The 15,512-nt window shown below is 41.4% G+C and overlaps 2 protein-coding genes across 16 annotated transcripts in view; both read right to left on the bottom strand.

Annotated features, from left to right (window-relative positions):
- Positions 1-10,837, bottom strand: part of ZFAND4 (zinc finger AN1-type containing 4) — an 80,143-nt gene extending 69,306 nt beyond the window's left edge. For 3 of the 4 annotated variants that reach the window (XM_036829649.1, XM_036829647.1, XM_036829645.1), the window contains exon 1: positions 10,446-10,756. The gene's annotated coding sequence lies outside the window, so the exon portion shown is untranslated. The other variant, XM_036829646.1, reaches the window with a different exon arrangement.
- A 2,969-nt stretch (positions 10,838-13,806) lies between these two features.
- LOC118882365 (WASH complex subunit 2-like) overlaps positions 13,807-15,512 on the bottom strand; it is a 56,294-nt gene continuing 54,588 nt past the window's right edge. For 9 of the 12 annotated variants that reach the window (XM_036827979.1, XM_036827970.1, XM_036827980.1 and 6 more), the window contains one exon: positions 13,814-14,144. In XM_036827979.1, the coding sequence (XP_036683874.1) occupies positions 14,005-14,144 (140 nt within the window). In that variant the 3' untranslated portion in view covers positions 13,814-14,004. Of the gene's footprint in view, positions 14,145-15,512 lie in introns of all 12 variants that reach the window. The other 3 variants (XM_036827976.1, XM_036827977.1, XM_036827975.1) reach the window with 1 other exon arrangement.

Raw genomic sequence — 15,512 nt, forward strand, 5'->3', positions numbered from 1 at the left:
TATTTTTTGAAGATTTTTGTGTCTATATCCGTAAAAGTTATTGATCTAGTTTTCTTTCTATGTTTTTGTCTGGTTTGATATCAAAGTAATACTGCCCTCATAAAATAAGTTGAGAAGTATTCCCTAAAGGTAGATAGACTCTTGAATGTATTTCAGGATGGGTAAAGCCTCAGAGTGGGGGAAGAATATCTGTAAGACTAGGTGAACAGAATGTGAACAATAGAGCAGTGCAGGAATGAAGAAGAAAAATGGGTGATAAATTTTTTACTTTTTTTTTGCCAAAGGATATATCACTGAAGTCACTACAATTTTCATAACAATGTGATTAAGGAGAAGTTATTTTTTAAAACTTGTGGTTTGATTAATAACCTACATCTCCAGTCTATAGACATGATTTTCACAGGCATCTAAAATCTGGATACTGGGGCTTCCCTGGTGGCACAGTGGTTGGGAATCTGCCTGCCAATGCAGGGGACGCGGGTTCGAGCCCTGGTCTGGGAGGATCCCGCGTGCCGCGGAGCGACTGGGCCCGTGAGCCACAACTGCTGAGCCTGCATGTCTGGAGCCTGTGCTCCGCAACAAGAGAGGCCATGATGGTGAGAGGCCCATGCACCGCGATGAGGAGTGGCCCCCGCTCGTCGCAACTGGAGAAAGCCCTCGCACAGAAACGAAGACCCAACACAGCCAAAAAAAAATAAAAAATAAAAAATAAATTAAAATCTGGATACTAGGGACTTCCCTGGTGGTCCAGTGGTTAAGAATCCGCCTTCCAGGGGACTTCCCTGGTGGCGTAGTGGTTAAGAATCCACCTGCCAATGCAGGGGACACAGGTTCGAGCCCTGGTCCGGGAAGATCCCACATGCTGTGGAGCAACTAAGCCCGTGTGCCACAACTACTGAGCCTGCGCTCTTGAGCCCATGAGCCACAACTACTGAGCCCACGTGCCACAACTACTGAAGCCCACATGCCTAGAGCCCGTGCTCCACAGCAAGAGAAGCCACCAGAGTGAGAAGCCTGTGCACCGCAACGAAGAGTAGCCCCCACTCGCCGCAACTAGAGAAAGCCTGCGCACAGCAACAAAGACCCAACTCAGCCAAAAAAAAATAAATAAATAAATAAATTTATTTAAAAAAAAAAAAGAATCCGCCTTCCAATGCAGGGGACACCAGTTTAATCCCTGGTCAGGGAACTAAGATCCCACATACCACGGGGCAACTAAGCCCACATGCTCTAGAGCCCGCGTGCCACAACTAGAGAGCCCATGTGCCACAACTACTGAGCCCACACACTCTGGAGCCCGCACGCCACAACTAGAGAGAAGCCTACATGCCACAACAAAGAGCTCACGTGCCACAACCAAGATCTGATGTAGCCACATAAATAAATAAATAAACATTTTAAAAAAAAATAGGTACTTGCCTGGTGGTCCAGTGGTAAAGAATCTGCCTTACAAAGCAGGGGACGTGGGTTCAATCCCTGGTCAGGGAACTAAGATCCCACATGCCATGGGGCAACTAAGCCGGCACACCACAACTACTGAGCTCACGCACCTCAACTACAGCCCACGTGCCGCAAACTACAGAGCCTACGTACCCTGAAGCCTGCACACCACAACCAGAGAAGAGAAAACCTGCATGCCACAACTAGAGAGAAGCCCACGCACCACAACAAAAGATCCCACATGCCTCAACGAAGATCCCAAGTGCCACAACTAAGACCCGATGCAGCCAAAAATAAACAAAATAAATAAATAATAAATAAATCTTTAAAATAAATAAAAATCAAGTAAAATCTGGATACAAGACAGACACCTGAAATCCAACACGTCCAAAACTAATCATCTTTCCTACAAACCTCCTTCTTGTCCTACAGTCTCCATCTTGGTAAAGGGTACCACCGTTAACCTAGTCACTTAAGCCAGAAAGCTAGGAATCATTTTAGATTTTTCCTGCAGCCTCAAGGTATCTAGAAGTGACCAATCCTAACAGCACAACTTAACATTTCTATAATCTGTGACCTTCTCCAGCCACACTGATTAGGACTTAGTTCAGGTCTTCATTAGCTCTTAACTGAGCAACTTTGATAGCCTAGCTATAATCCTTGACTCCTGCCCTTCACTATTCTGATCCATTCTCTAGGATGTCAACAGTTATCTTTTTTAAAAAAAGAAAGTTTAATAAAAACTGGATTAGGGTATCACATCATATAGTTCAGAAATTACTTTACTCTTAATTATCTATAGATAATAGGGGGAAAGGTCACTCAAAGTTCTAAAATTTTTTAATATTTGACTTTAGAATGCACTGCGGTGAAACCATCAATTCGGACTAAATGAGGGAAATGAATCTAAGTTAGCCTAAAGCCTGAATGTTTTTTTCCTTTTAAATAAACTATTATTTAGAGCAGTTTTAAGTTCGCCGCAAAATTAGGCAGAAGTACAGAGAGTTCCCACACACTCCCTGCCCTCACACATGCACAGCCTCTCCCACCATCAACAACCTACACCAGAGTGGTATATTTGTTACAACAGATTGACACATCATTATCACTCAAAGGCCATAGTTCACGTTAGGGTTCATTCTTGGTGTTGCAAATTCTTTTGATTTCCACAAATGTATAGTAATGTACCCATCATTATAGTATCACACAGAATAGTTTATGAGTAAAGCCACTATAAACATCCATGTGCAGGTTTTTGTGTGGACGTATAAGTTTTCAACTTACCGGGGTAAACACCAATGAGTACAACTGCTAGATCTTACAGTAAGAGTATGTTTAGTTTTGTAAGAAACTGCCGAAGTGTCTTCAAAAGTGGCAGTTCTATATTGCATTCCCACCAGCAATGAATAAGAGCTCCTACTGCTCCACATCCTCACCAGCATTTGATGTTGTCAGTGTTCTGGATTTTGGCTATCCTAATAGGCATATAATAGTATCTCATTGTTTTAATTTGCATTTCCCTAAAGACATATGATGTGGAGCACAGTTATCTTTTTAAAATGTAGAACTGATCATGTTATTTCTTAGCTCAAGGCCTCACAATGGCTTCCCACTGTCTACAGAATTCAGACTCCTTAGAAAGGCTCCTAAGATCATGCATCTCACCTTCCAGCCCTATTTTATTTATACACATACCTCATCCCATCCTGCAATATATCTGGTACTTCTATCCTCTAATCATTTGTGACTGCGGCTTCAAAAAACACTGGTCTCTATATCGTTGCTCCTGCTTTCCTCTACTCACCGCCATTCCCACACTTGGCTACCTGACAAGCACCTATGATCTTTCAAGACTCAAGTCGAATAGAAACTATTCTACAAAGCCGTTTACAGTTCCTCCCATTCACACCCTGACCTCCATCATACATGGCACCCATTACAATCAATTTCATTTTTTACATGACTTTCTTATTCTACTAAATTGTAAGCTTCTTAAGGGAAGGACAACTGATTTACCACCCCATCACCTAGCACAGTGTTTTGTACATATTGGTACTCATTAAAGGTTTGTTCAATGAAAGAGTAAATAAATATTCATCCTCTCAACTGATTTTTAGAGCAAACCTGTAATATAGGTAAGGTATTATCCCTGCTTTAGACATGAAGAAGTGTTTGGTTATGCTACAAAAGTTTGTTTGGAGAAATGTCGGTTTCCCATAGGAATCATTACTCACTCCAAACTAACTCCACCAATGTTTATGCAACTCATAACGTACAGAGATTTCTGCTATGGTGAATTTTTATAACTCAATATAGTTAATAATATTAATTATATTGAGTTATAAAAATTCACCATAGCTCAATATATAAAACTAATATATAAAATTCATCAATTAACTAGGGAGTATATTTAATATAATTAAGCATAATGAATATAATTAATTAAATAGGGAACCTGAATTGCATTGTGCAGACTGCTAATCTTCCTGAAGATATGGCACCACAGGAAGAAAAGCTATTGCTGGCAGCACAGCTTCTTTGAGTGCTGTTATACTTTTTATCAAAATAATGAGTAATAAATATGATAACACAAAGTAATATGCGAATAATACTGCTGGTGAATTAGAACAAAATATTTTACAGTTCGTATGGAAACACAAAAGACCCTGAATAGCCAAAGCAATCTTGAGAAAGGAAAATGAGGTTGGAGGAATCAGGCTCCCCGACTTCAAACTATACTACAAAGCTACAGTAATCAAGACAGTATGGTACTGGCACAAAAACAGAAATATAGATCAATGGTACAGGACAGAATGCCGAGAGATAAACCCACTCACATATGGTCACCAAATTCACGACAAAGGAGGTAAGAACATACAATGGAGAAAAGACAGCCTCTTTAATAAGTGGTGCTGGGAAAACTGGACAGCTACATGTAAAAGAATGAAATTAGAACACCACCTAACACCATACACAAAAATAAACTCCACATGGATTAGAGACCTAAATGTAAGACCAGACACTATAAAACTCTTAGAGGAAAACATAGGAAAAATACTCTTTGACATAAACCACAGCAAGATCTTTTTTGACCCACCTCCTAGAGTAACGGAAATAAAAACAAACAAATGGGACTTAATTAAACTTAAAAGCTTTTGCACAGCAAAGGAAACCATAAACAAGACAAAAAGACAACCCTCAGAACGAGAGAAAATATTTGCAAATGAAACAACAGACAAAGAATTAATCTCCAAAATATACAAACAACTCATGGAGCTCAATATCAAAAAAACAAACAATCCAATTAAAAGATGGGTGGAAGACCTAAATAGACATTTCACCAAGGAAGACATACAGATGGCCAAGAGGCACATGAAAAGATGCTCAATGTCACTAATTATTAGAGACACACAAATCAAAACTACAATGACCTCATGCTGGTCAGAATGGCCATCATCAAAAAATCTAGAAACAATAAATGCTGGAAAGGGTGTGGTGGAAAGGGAACCCTCCCACACTGTTGGTGTGTATCCCGCATAGTGGTTGTATACACCATTATGGAAAACAGTATGGAGCTTCCTTAAAAAACTAAAAATAGAACTACCATATGACCCAGCAATCCCACTACTGGACATAAACCCTGAGAAAACCATAATTCAAAAAGAGACATGTACCACAATGTTCACTGCAGTACTACTTACAATAGCCAGGACATGGAACCAACCTAAATGTCCATCAACAGATGAATGGATAAAGAAGATGTAGCACATATATACAATGGAATATTATTCAGCCATAAAAGAAAAGTGAAACTGAGTTATTTGTAGTGAGGTGGATGGACTTAGAGTCTGTCATACAGAGTGAAGTAAATCAGAAAGAGAAAAACAAATACCATATGCTAACACATATATATGGAATCTAAAAAAAAAAAAAAAAAATGGTACTGATGAACCTAGTTCCAGGGCAGAAATAAAGATGTAGACATAGAGAATGGACTTGAGGACACGGGGTGGGAGGGGGAAGCTGGGGTGAAGTGAGAGTAGCATTGACATATATACACTACCGAATGTAAAATAGCTAGTGGGAAGCAGCAGCATAGCACAGGGATATCAGCTCGGTGCTTTGCAATGACCTAGAGGGGTGGGATAGGGAGGGTGGGAGGGAGGCTCAAGAGGGAGGGGATGTGGGGACATATGTATGCATATGGTTGATTCACTTTGGTGTACAGCAGAAACTAACACAGTATTGTGAAGCAATTATACTCCGATAAAGATCTATTAAATAATAATAATAATAATGCTGGTGACAGTGGTAAAAGACCATTACTTTCAAATAAAAGCCAAATAAATGGCTGTATTGCTCAGGCTGTGTCTCTTATATCCTTAATACATTGACATGCCTGGAGGAATAATGACTGAACCTAACCCCTTTTCCTACCTCACTGAAATGACTGCTTTTATAATACAATTTTGGGTAATATGTGGATTCTTAAGAACATACTTATCATCCTATATCAAATAAGAATGTACTACAGAATTATCAGTGTCTGTTCCCCCAAAGCCAAGAGCACTCCTATCTACATAGTAAAAGATCTAGCAACAGAGGTCAGGGGTCAGGAATGCCAAACTGAATATTACAGAAATAAAGCCATGGGTGACCAGTGCCTGTCCAAGGAATTTAGAGACATAAGATATAAAGATCATTTTTTTCACCACAGTAGTCTTCCACAACAATGCTCCGAATATAATAAACAAATGGTGGGAGAAGGTAAAATAAAGACAGATTTGGAAGTCCTTCATCTGCAACAAGAATGTACAGAGTAATTATGGGCTAAAAGAAAACTAGCAACCTAGAACAGCACTAATTGTACTGGAACACCACCACAAATTTGGGCCCTCATCAATGGAGTAATTTCCAAAATCCAAAAAGAAGCAAGATTGGTAACCAAATTCAAAACTGAAATATGTGCCTCTAGGAAATAATTATACTTCTCCTCAGTAGTAGAAATCACTGTAACAGAGGGCAAAGCAAGTCTAGGAAATCTAGTTAAGCCAGACTGGAGGACTAGATGATAGCAGAGGGGCAAACGGAAGCTCCAGTAGGCCAAAGACCTAGCCAGTACTAAGGGTGGGGTCCATGGACACCTTTTTTTTTTTTTTAAACACATCACTTTACACTTGGATGAACTCACTGATGTGGCAAGTCTGAATCAGCCCTGGGCTTTTTTTTTTTTTTTAATAAATTTATTTATTTTATTTTATTTATTTTTGGCTGTGTTCGGTCTTCGTTGCCACGCGCGGGTTTTTCTCTAGTTGCGGAAAGCTGGGGCTACTCTTCGTTGTGGTGCGCAGGCTTCTCATTGCGGTGGCTTCTCTTGTTGCGGAGCACAGGCTCCAGGCACACAGGCTTCAGTAGTTGTGGCTCACGGGCTCTAGAGTGCAGGCTCAGTAGCTGTGGCGCACAGGCTTAGTTGCCCCACGGCATGTGGGATCTTCCTGGACCAGGGCTTGAATCCGTGTCCCCTGCATTGGCAGGCAGATTCTTAACCACTGCGCCACCAAGGAAGCCCCATGGACACCTTCTGAAAGTTGTGTTAGAGCATGCTTGACTGAGCAGATTATGGAACCCTATGATGTTGGTAAATGAGGGGCAATGGAGACTCAAAAACAGGATGGAAAATGATACAAGGACAGCTAAAAAATAGAAGAGGAAGAGGAAAGAAGAAGGCAGAGAAAAAAATACGTCCAGAATTTTTACCAATAATTTAAAAACCATGCTTAGCTATTAAGAGTAATGGAGTCAAAAGAATGAAAAGAATTGAGAACAGTCTCAGAGACCTCTGGGACAACATTAAACGCACCAACATTCGAATTATAGGGGTCCCAGACGAAGAAGAGAAAAAGAAAGGGACTGAGAAAATATTTGAAGAGATTATAGTTGAAAACTTCCCTAATATGGGAAAGGAATAGTCAGTCAAGTCCAGGAAGCACAGAGAGTCCCATACAGGATAAATCCAAGGAGAAACACACCAAGACACATATTAATCAAACTACAAAAATTAAATACAAAGAACAAATATTAAAAGCAGCAAGGGAAAAACAACAAATAACATACAAGGGAATCCCCATAAGGTTAACAGCTGATCTTTCAGCAGAAACTCTGCAAGCCAGAAGGGAGTGGCAAGACATATTTAAAGTGATGAAAGGGAAAAACCTACAACCAAGATTACTCTACCCAGCAAGGATCTCATTCAGATCCGACAGAGAAATTAAAACCTTTTCAGACAAGCAAAAGCTAAGAGAATTCAGCACCACCAAACCAGCTTTACAACAAATGCTAAAGAAACTTCTCTAGGAAGGAAACACAAGAGAAGGAAAAGACCCACAACAACAAACCCAAAACAATTAAGAAAATGGTAATAGTAACATCATATCGATAATTACCTTAAATGTAAATGGATTAAATGCTCCAACCAAAAGACACAGACTGGCTGAATGTATACAAAAACAAGACCCATATATATGCTGTCTACAAGTGAACCACTTCAGACCTAGGGACACATACAGACTGAAAGTGAGGGGATGGAAAAAGATATTCCATGCAAATGGAAATCAAAAGAAAGCTGGAGTAGCAATTCTCATATCAGACAAAATAGACTTTAAAATAAAGACTGTTACAAGAGACAAAGAAGGACACTGCATAATGATCAAGGGATCAATCCAAGAAGAAGATATAATAATTGTAAATATTTATGCACCCAACATAGGAGCACCTCAATACATAAGGCAAATGCCAACAGCCATAAGAGGGGAAATCGACAGTAACACAATCATAGTAGGGGACTTTAACACCCCATTTTCACCAGTGGACAGACCAACCAAAATGAAAATAAATAAGGAAACACAAGCTTTAAATGCTACATTATACAAGATAGACTTAATTGATATTTATAGGACATTCCATCCAAAAACAACAGATTACACTTTCTTCTCAAGTGCTCATGGAACATTCTCCAGAAAAGACTCATATCTTGGGTCACAAATCAAGCCTTGGTAAATTTAAGAAAATTGAAATCGTATCAAGTATCTTTTCTGACCACAATGTTATAAGACTAGATATCTACTACAGGAAAAAGAACTGTAAAAAATACAAACACATGGAGGCTAAACAATACACTATTAAATAACCAAGAGATCACTGAAGAACACCATACACAAAAATAAACTCAAAATGTATTAAAGACCTAAATGTAAGACTAGACACTATAAAACTCTTAGAGGAAAACATAGGCAGAACACTCTATGACATAAATCACAGCAAGATCCTTTTTGACCCACCTCCTAGAGAAATGGAAATAAAAACAAAAATAAACATATGGGACCTACTGAAACTTAAAAGCTTTTGCACAGCAAAGGAAAACATAAACAAGACGAAAAGACAACTCTCAGAATAGGAGAAAATATTTGCAAATGAAGCAACTGACAAAGGATTAATCTCCAAAATTTACAAGCAGCTCATACAGCTCAATATAAAAAAAAAAAAAACAACCCAATCCAAAAATGGGCAGAAGACCTAAATAGACATTTCTCCAAAGAAGATATACAGATAGCCAACAAACACATGAAAGGATGCTCAACATCACTAATCATTAGAGAAATGCAAATCAAAACTCCAATGAGGTATCACCTCACACCAGTCAGAATGGCCACCAACAAAAAATCTACAAACAATAAATGCTGGAGAGGGTGTGGAGAAAAGGGAACCCTCTTGCACTGTTGGTGGGAATGTAAATTGATACAGCCACTATGGAGAACAGTATGGAGGTTCCTTAAAAAACTAAAAATAGAACTCCCATACAACCCAGCAATCCCACTACTGGGCATATACCCTGAGAAAACCATAATTCAAAAAGAGTCATGTACCACAATGTTCATTGCAGCTCTATTTACAATAGCCAGGACATGGAAGCAACCTAAGTGTCCATCGACAGATGAATGGATAAAGAAGATGTGGCACATATATGCAATGGAATATTACTCAGCCATAAAAAGAAACGATATTGAGTTATCTGCTGTGAGGTGCATGGACCTAGAGACTGTCATACAGAGTAAGTCAGAAAGAAAAACAAATACTGTATGTTAAAACATATATATGGAATTTAAATTAAAAAGTTCTTAAGAACCTAGGGGCAGGACAGGAATAAAGACGCAGACGTAGAGAATGGACTTGAGGACATGGAGAGGGGGAAGGGGAAGCTGGGACGAAGTGAGAGAGTGGCATGGACATATATACACTACCAAATGTAAAATAGATAGCTAGTGGGAAGCAGCCGCATAGCACAGGGAGATCAGCTCGGTGCTTTGTGACCACCTAGAGGGGTGGGATAGGGAGGGTGGGAGGGAGACGCAAGAGGGAGGGTATATGGGGATATATGTATATGTATAGCTGATTCACTTTGTTATAAAGCAGAAACTAACGCACCATTGTAAAGCAATTATACTCCAATAAAGATGTTAAAAAAAAAAGATCATGGGAAAAAAAAGAGTAGTGGCATCAAAAAACGTTTCTAAATCAATTTCCAAAACATTTCTCTCCTTCCTTCTGAAAAAGTTCTTAAAACACAACCATCAAAGATGAAAGGGAAGTTAAAGACAGGTAATGCGATAACAGTGCTGAATAACTAATTTCAGTAACTCGGAATCAGCTTTATCCTCTGTTCTAAAGAACAGCCAATTCCCTGGAATCAGAGCATTTCTTTTAAACTCTTCCTCCGACATAAAGGGAGCCAGCATGTTATGCAGTCCTTAAAAATACCGACTCTTAATGAACCGTTTTTACTAAAGCCTGGAAATATACCTAAGTTTTAAATACAAGCTTCAGAATTATATCCACCACATCATGTACCCTAAACTCTGAAATCAATTTCCTAGCGGGACTGTGAAATCCTTCGGAGCCAACGCCTCCTCCAGCCTTCAGTGTTAGACACTTGAAGAGAACGGAGTCACCTGCGCAGCCCGTGCTCCTCCAGGATAAACTCCGGCTACCCAGACGCACGGGCCAGATCAGAAGGGCAGCAGTCAGGCTCCGCGTCAGAATCCGCGACTCGGAGGGCAGCACCTGTCGGGCGGGGCGGGGCACCCCGCGTCGCGCTCGCGGAGGGACGGAAAGTGGAGGCTGTCTCCTCCGCGAAGGCGGCCCACCGCGCCGGTATCGGGGCAGCGGCGGCGACGGAGGGGGCGCGGCCAGGAGGCCAGCGACGGCAGCGCGGCCCGGCTCAGCGGCCCGCGGCCCTGGGCGCCCTCCCCATCCGGCCCGCTTGCCCTCACCGGCTGTCGTCCACTACCTCGCCCGCCGGCAGGCCCGTAAGGAGGTGCGGCTCCGCGAGCGACGCCGCGGCAGGCACCGAAGAGCAACGCTCAGTGGTCGCCGCGCCCCCGCCCCTTTGTAACACCGCGTACCAATCGCTCGCCGGTGCTCGCGTCGCCCTCCAATCAGCGGGGGCGGGGGCGGGACCTGTCCGCCGGACGCCTGCGGTTGCTCGGGAGCTGGGGCTTCTTCTGCGTTCGGTGGTGGTTGGTGGTTAGGAGAGGCCCGGATGTTAATCCTGTATTACTAACAGTGGCCTGCTGACTAGGGCCGAAGCGGGCGGGCTGGAGACCAGTCGCACAGGCTTCTGGGAACGGTGAGGTTGGCCTGTGGCCGAAGGAGAGTATAGACAGCACCCTCCCTGAGACCAACCTAAGGCGCTCTTAGAGGTGCCCGACGTGCTGGGGGGATAGTCCCCGTCGATGGCCTTTCCAGAGCCTGTGCACTTCTAGTGCGGTCCAGGCCGGCCTGCCTTAAACAAATCACTCTTCCTGCGCTTTACTGACCCCTAACGTTTCTGGTCTCACGTACCTCATCTGAAACATGGGGACATTGCCATGCCTGGTTGAAAGCAAGGGCGAAAGCAAACAAGCTCTGTAGATCTTATCCATTTATTCCTCATCCAATTTACTGAGAATTGTAGAGTTGAAATTGAGTGGGTACCTTGGGTTGTCAAATCGCAGCGTCAGCTATGCCCAGCCACCCTTTTTTTTTCTTCTCCAGCTCTAATTCCCAAGCTGTTGAGCTCAGGTGCACACCATAACAGACAACACAAACCTTCCAGCCTGACATGGGCCCCCACTGCTTCCTTTTATCTTCATTTCCTGTAGGTATTCTAAGTCCAAGGCTTACGGATTTTCCAGCCCTCCTGGCCTACTATTTTACTAGGTGGATTCCTCAACTGACAATAAACAGTAATCTCCCTCTCACTGCAGCTTCACTTATCATCTTGTGACTCGGAGGAACCAGTCTAAAATGAACCCCAATGCCTAATCTCCATTGCCTGTCCTTTCTTACTCTCCTCTGAGACCCCACCCACCAAATTATCTCCATAATTCAACAAACCATTGAGTATACACTGAGGTATATGATAAGGGACTGTGCTTTCACTCATCTTCAGGCTCTCTTGCCACTGGTTCCTTCTTAAACTCTAATACTGAGTTGACTGGAGCCCTGTGAGGACAGAGATATGATTATTATCTTTGTATACTAAATTCTTAAATGAGTGCCTGTGATTAAATGAATCTTACTGAAGCAAAACCTTAGTTTCTAAAACCTGCCACCCCTCTCAGTCAGGGAGAACTGAGAGAAGGAACTTTGGAGTCAGGTGGATGAGCTTATTAAAGCCTTGGGTTCCAACACTGGAAGCTCTGCTACCTTGGCCAGTTCATTCATTCTCACCATCATCATCTACCATGTTTCAAGTACTTCAAGTGCCAGATAGTTAACAAGGATCTTTGCATATTCTGTCCCATCACTAATCCTGCAAGGTGGGTACTGAAACCCCTACTTGACAAAGAAGGAAACAGAAGCTAAGAAAGGTAAAATAATCTGCCTATACTCAAACAGCTCTAAGTGGCAGATTTAAATCTAGGTCTCAATAAAAAAATCCAAACTTGTTCCACTAGTCCACTCTGCTTCCAGATTTTAGCCTCATCTGTGAAATGAGGACAATACCTATCTGGTAAGTTAAGGAGACTGACATGAAAAGTGCCTACCATCGGTCCAGTGAGTGTTAAGTTCCCTCCCCCTTTCAACCCTCTCAAAACAGCAATTTGCCTATTTTCTAACTCTATTGTCTCCTGAATTCCCTGGAATCATTCCTAATGATGGGTCAGCAGATTTGATCATTCCAAAAGAAAAACATGTTTAACAAATGCTTACTGAGTCAGATCACACATTGGGCTCAGACTCAGAACAGGAAACTGTACACAAGTAACCTAAGGGACAGAAGGAAGATGCACTAAAGGGATAGGGAAAAGGAATAGGCAGCTAGTACGTACCCTCTTCTGCTGTTGGGTCATTCTCACAGCAGAGCTGGACAGTTGATGTGTGAGAGCTATACAAAATCTCTGACTATGAGCAATTCCCAATTCAACCTTAAAAGTAACCAAGGAAGAAGATACTGGCTTCAGAATTGGTGAAGCCAACTGGGTCTGCTTACAAGATTGTGCCATGGTTACAGACTGAATACTCATGAGCAAGATGGCACAGCACAGGAAAACAGACTAGAAGGGCGGGGGGTGAGGTGGGAGTTGGTCAGCCATCCACAATGGACAACACAGTTGTAGAACATTCCTATCAGTGCAGAGTTCTATGAAACACTGGTGCTCTAGAAGCTGACATTTCCATCCTCAGCACTTCTTCCTACCATTATCTGGGTTCATTCTGCCTTTCAAAAAATAATGCAAAGCTCCAAGGAATGGAAATGGATGCCTTAGAGCAAGAGTCAGCAAATTGTTTCTGTAAAGGGCCACAAAGAAAATATCTTAGACTCTGTAGGCCATCCAGTCTCTGACACAACTACTCAACTCTGGCATTGGAGGTAGGGTGAAAACCGCCATAGACAATACATAAATGAATGGGTATGGTTCTTTCCAATAAAACTTTATCTACAAAAACAGACAGTAGAGGACTACAGTTTGCCAAACCTTGCTTTAGTGGACCTATAGAGGCATCTTCAGAATTCAGTGGAATGAGAGAAAACCTTCTCTCCTATTACAAAGACTCATGAAGTATATAATCTCTCATCCTCTTCCTCTATCAAGTGCCCTGGTTTTAAGTTAGGGCTCCCATACATGTAGGGAAGACTCCTGGTCATCTGTCTGGCATTTGCTACCTCTGGGAGTCCCTGCCCACCCATGAAAGGCACAAATAGGTTTCTTTTCTTTTTTTTTTTTTTTAGGTTTTTTTTTAGGTTTTTTTTTAGGTTTCTTTTCTAATGACCCTAAACCATGGCCCCACCAAGGCTAATCAAAATATGGTTAAAAAGCAAAAACAATAACAAAACAGTGAAACATTTATTTCTGTTTGGCAGTATTAAGCATGATTAAAACCAGTACAGAAAAATACTAAGTACATTGGGTAAGAAGTGAGCTAGCTGTTTCAGTATATGCTTTTTATAATTCAGTTAAGACAGTGAGCACAGAAGACAGCATGATTAACTCAAGGATGTAGCTGAAGGATACCCTGTACACTCTACTGGCCTCCAAAGGCGTTCAAGGGATCATCAAATATGTTGGACACCTTCTGTTCAGATCTTGATTCAGGCACTGTCTGTGAAGATCGACTTTTTGGTTTGGTTGTCTTAGCCTGGATACCAGAGGAGAAGATATCATCTTTAAAAAGGAAAAAAAGAAAAAGAAAAAAAAAAAAAAAAGAGTTGCTGAATAGGCAAGAAAATGGGTGCTTTTAAGACATATCTACACAAACAACCAAAGACTCAAGTCTGATAACAGTATGGGATACCAAAAAACACTAAGATAGAGCCAAGCCTCTTAGATTCTGGTCCTGGCTCTGCTACTAAGTTTTTTTTAATTATTATTATTATTATTTTTTTTTTTAATGTGGATGAATTTTTATTTATTTATTTATTTTTGGCTGTGTTGGGTCTTCGTTTCTGTGCGAGGGCTTTCTCTAGTTGCGGCAAGCGGGGGCCACTCTTCATCGCGGTGTGCGGGCGGGCCTCTCACTATCGCGGCCTCTCGTTGCGGAGCACAGGCTCCAGACGCGCAGGCTCAGTAGTTGTGGCTCACGGGCCTAGTTGCTCCGCGGTATATGGGATCTTCCCAGACCAGGGCTCGAACCCCTGTCCCCTGCATTGGCAGGCAGATTCTCAACCACTGCGCCACCAGGGAAAAGCCCCTGCTACTAAGTTTTATGATCACATACAAGTCACATTTTCTCTCTGCACATAATTTTCTCAGCTACAAAGCTGTGTGTGTGCACATGCAGGAGAGGAAAAGTGGAAAGATAACTGAATCTCCAGTCCAGCCCCTGACTTTACCATCTATGCATTATACTTATTTCTACATTCTTTTCCCACTGGATTTTAAAAGGAAAAGGCACTAAAGATAAGCAAAGGGAAATCCAACACAGGTCACCCTCTTTCAGAATAAATGCATCTGTTTGCAGCACCTAAATGCTAAGCGTGTAAGTCTTTATGACTACATTTGTGTTTAATGTTTCACTGACTCTAATGCTCCATGACTCATTTTACTCAGTAATGATAGTAACCCAGTAATGTTACTGCTAGGATTCTATTCTACTGAGATTTTAGCATGTGTACATAAAGATATGTATGTACAAATGTTAAAGATTATGGCATCATTTGTAACAGAGAAAATGGAGAAACAATCTAGATCACTCTCAATAGGCTAATGGCTAAATATAAAGCAACAGTACACAACTACTAAAAACAAGGAAGTAGATCTCTATGTACTGACATGGGAAAACACTGAAAAAATAAGTATATATTTATATGTATACAAACCTCTATTACTGTCACCATGTCTGAAAGGGGACACACCAAACTCTCATTAATAGTTACCTCTAGGGCTAGCTTTTTACTTTTTACATTTTACAAATAGTATTAATCTATTATAACATGTATTACTTTTTTTGTAATAAAGTCTCTTCTGTACCTTGTACTGGGAAGCAGGTAGAGACAGAGCACACTTGCTTGGGGAGTCGAAAAAGTGTGGCTT

The sequence above is a fragment of the Balaenoptera musculus genome, chromosome 16, assembly GCF_009873245.2.
Source record: "Balaenoptera musculus isolate JJ_BM4_2016_0621 chromosome 16, mBalMus1.pri.v3, whole genome shotgun sequence".
Lineage (NCBI taxonomy): Eukaryota > Metazoa > Chordata > Mammalia > Artiodactyla > Balaenopteridae > Balaenoptera > Balaenoptera musculus.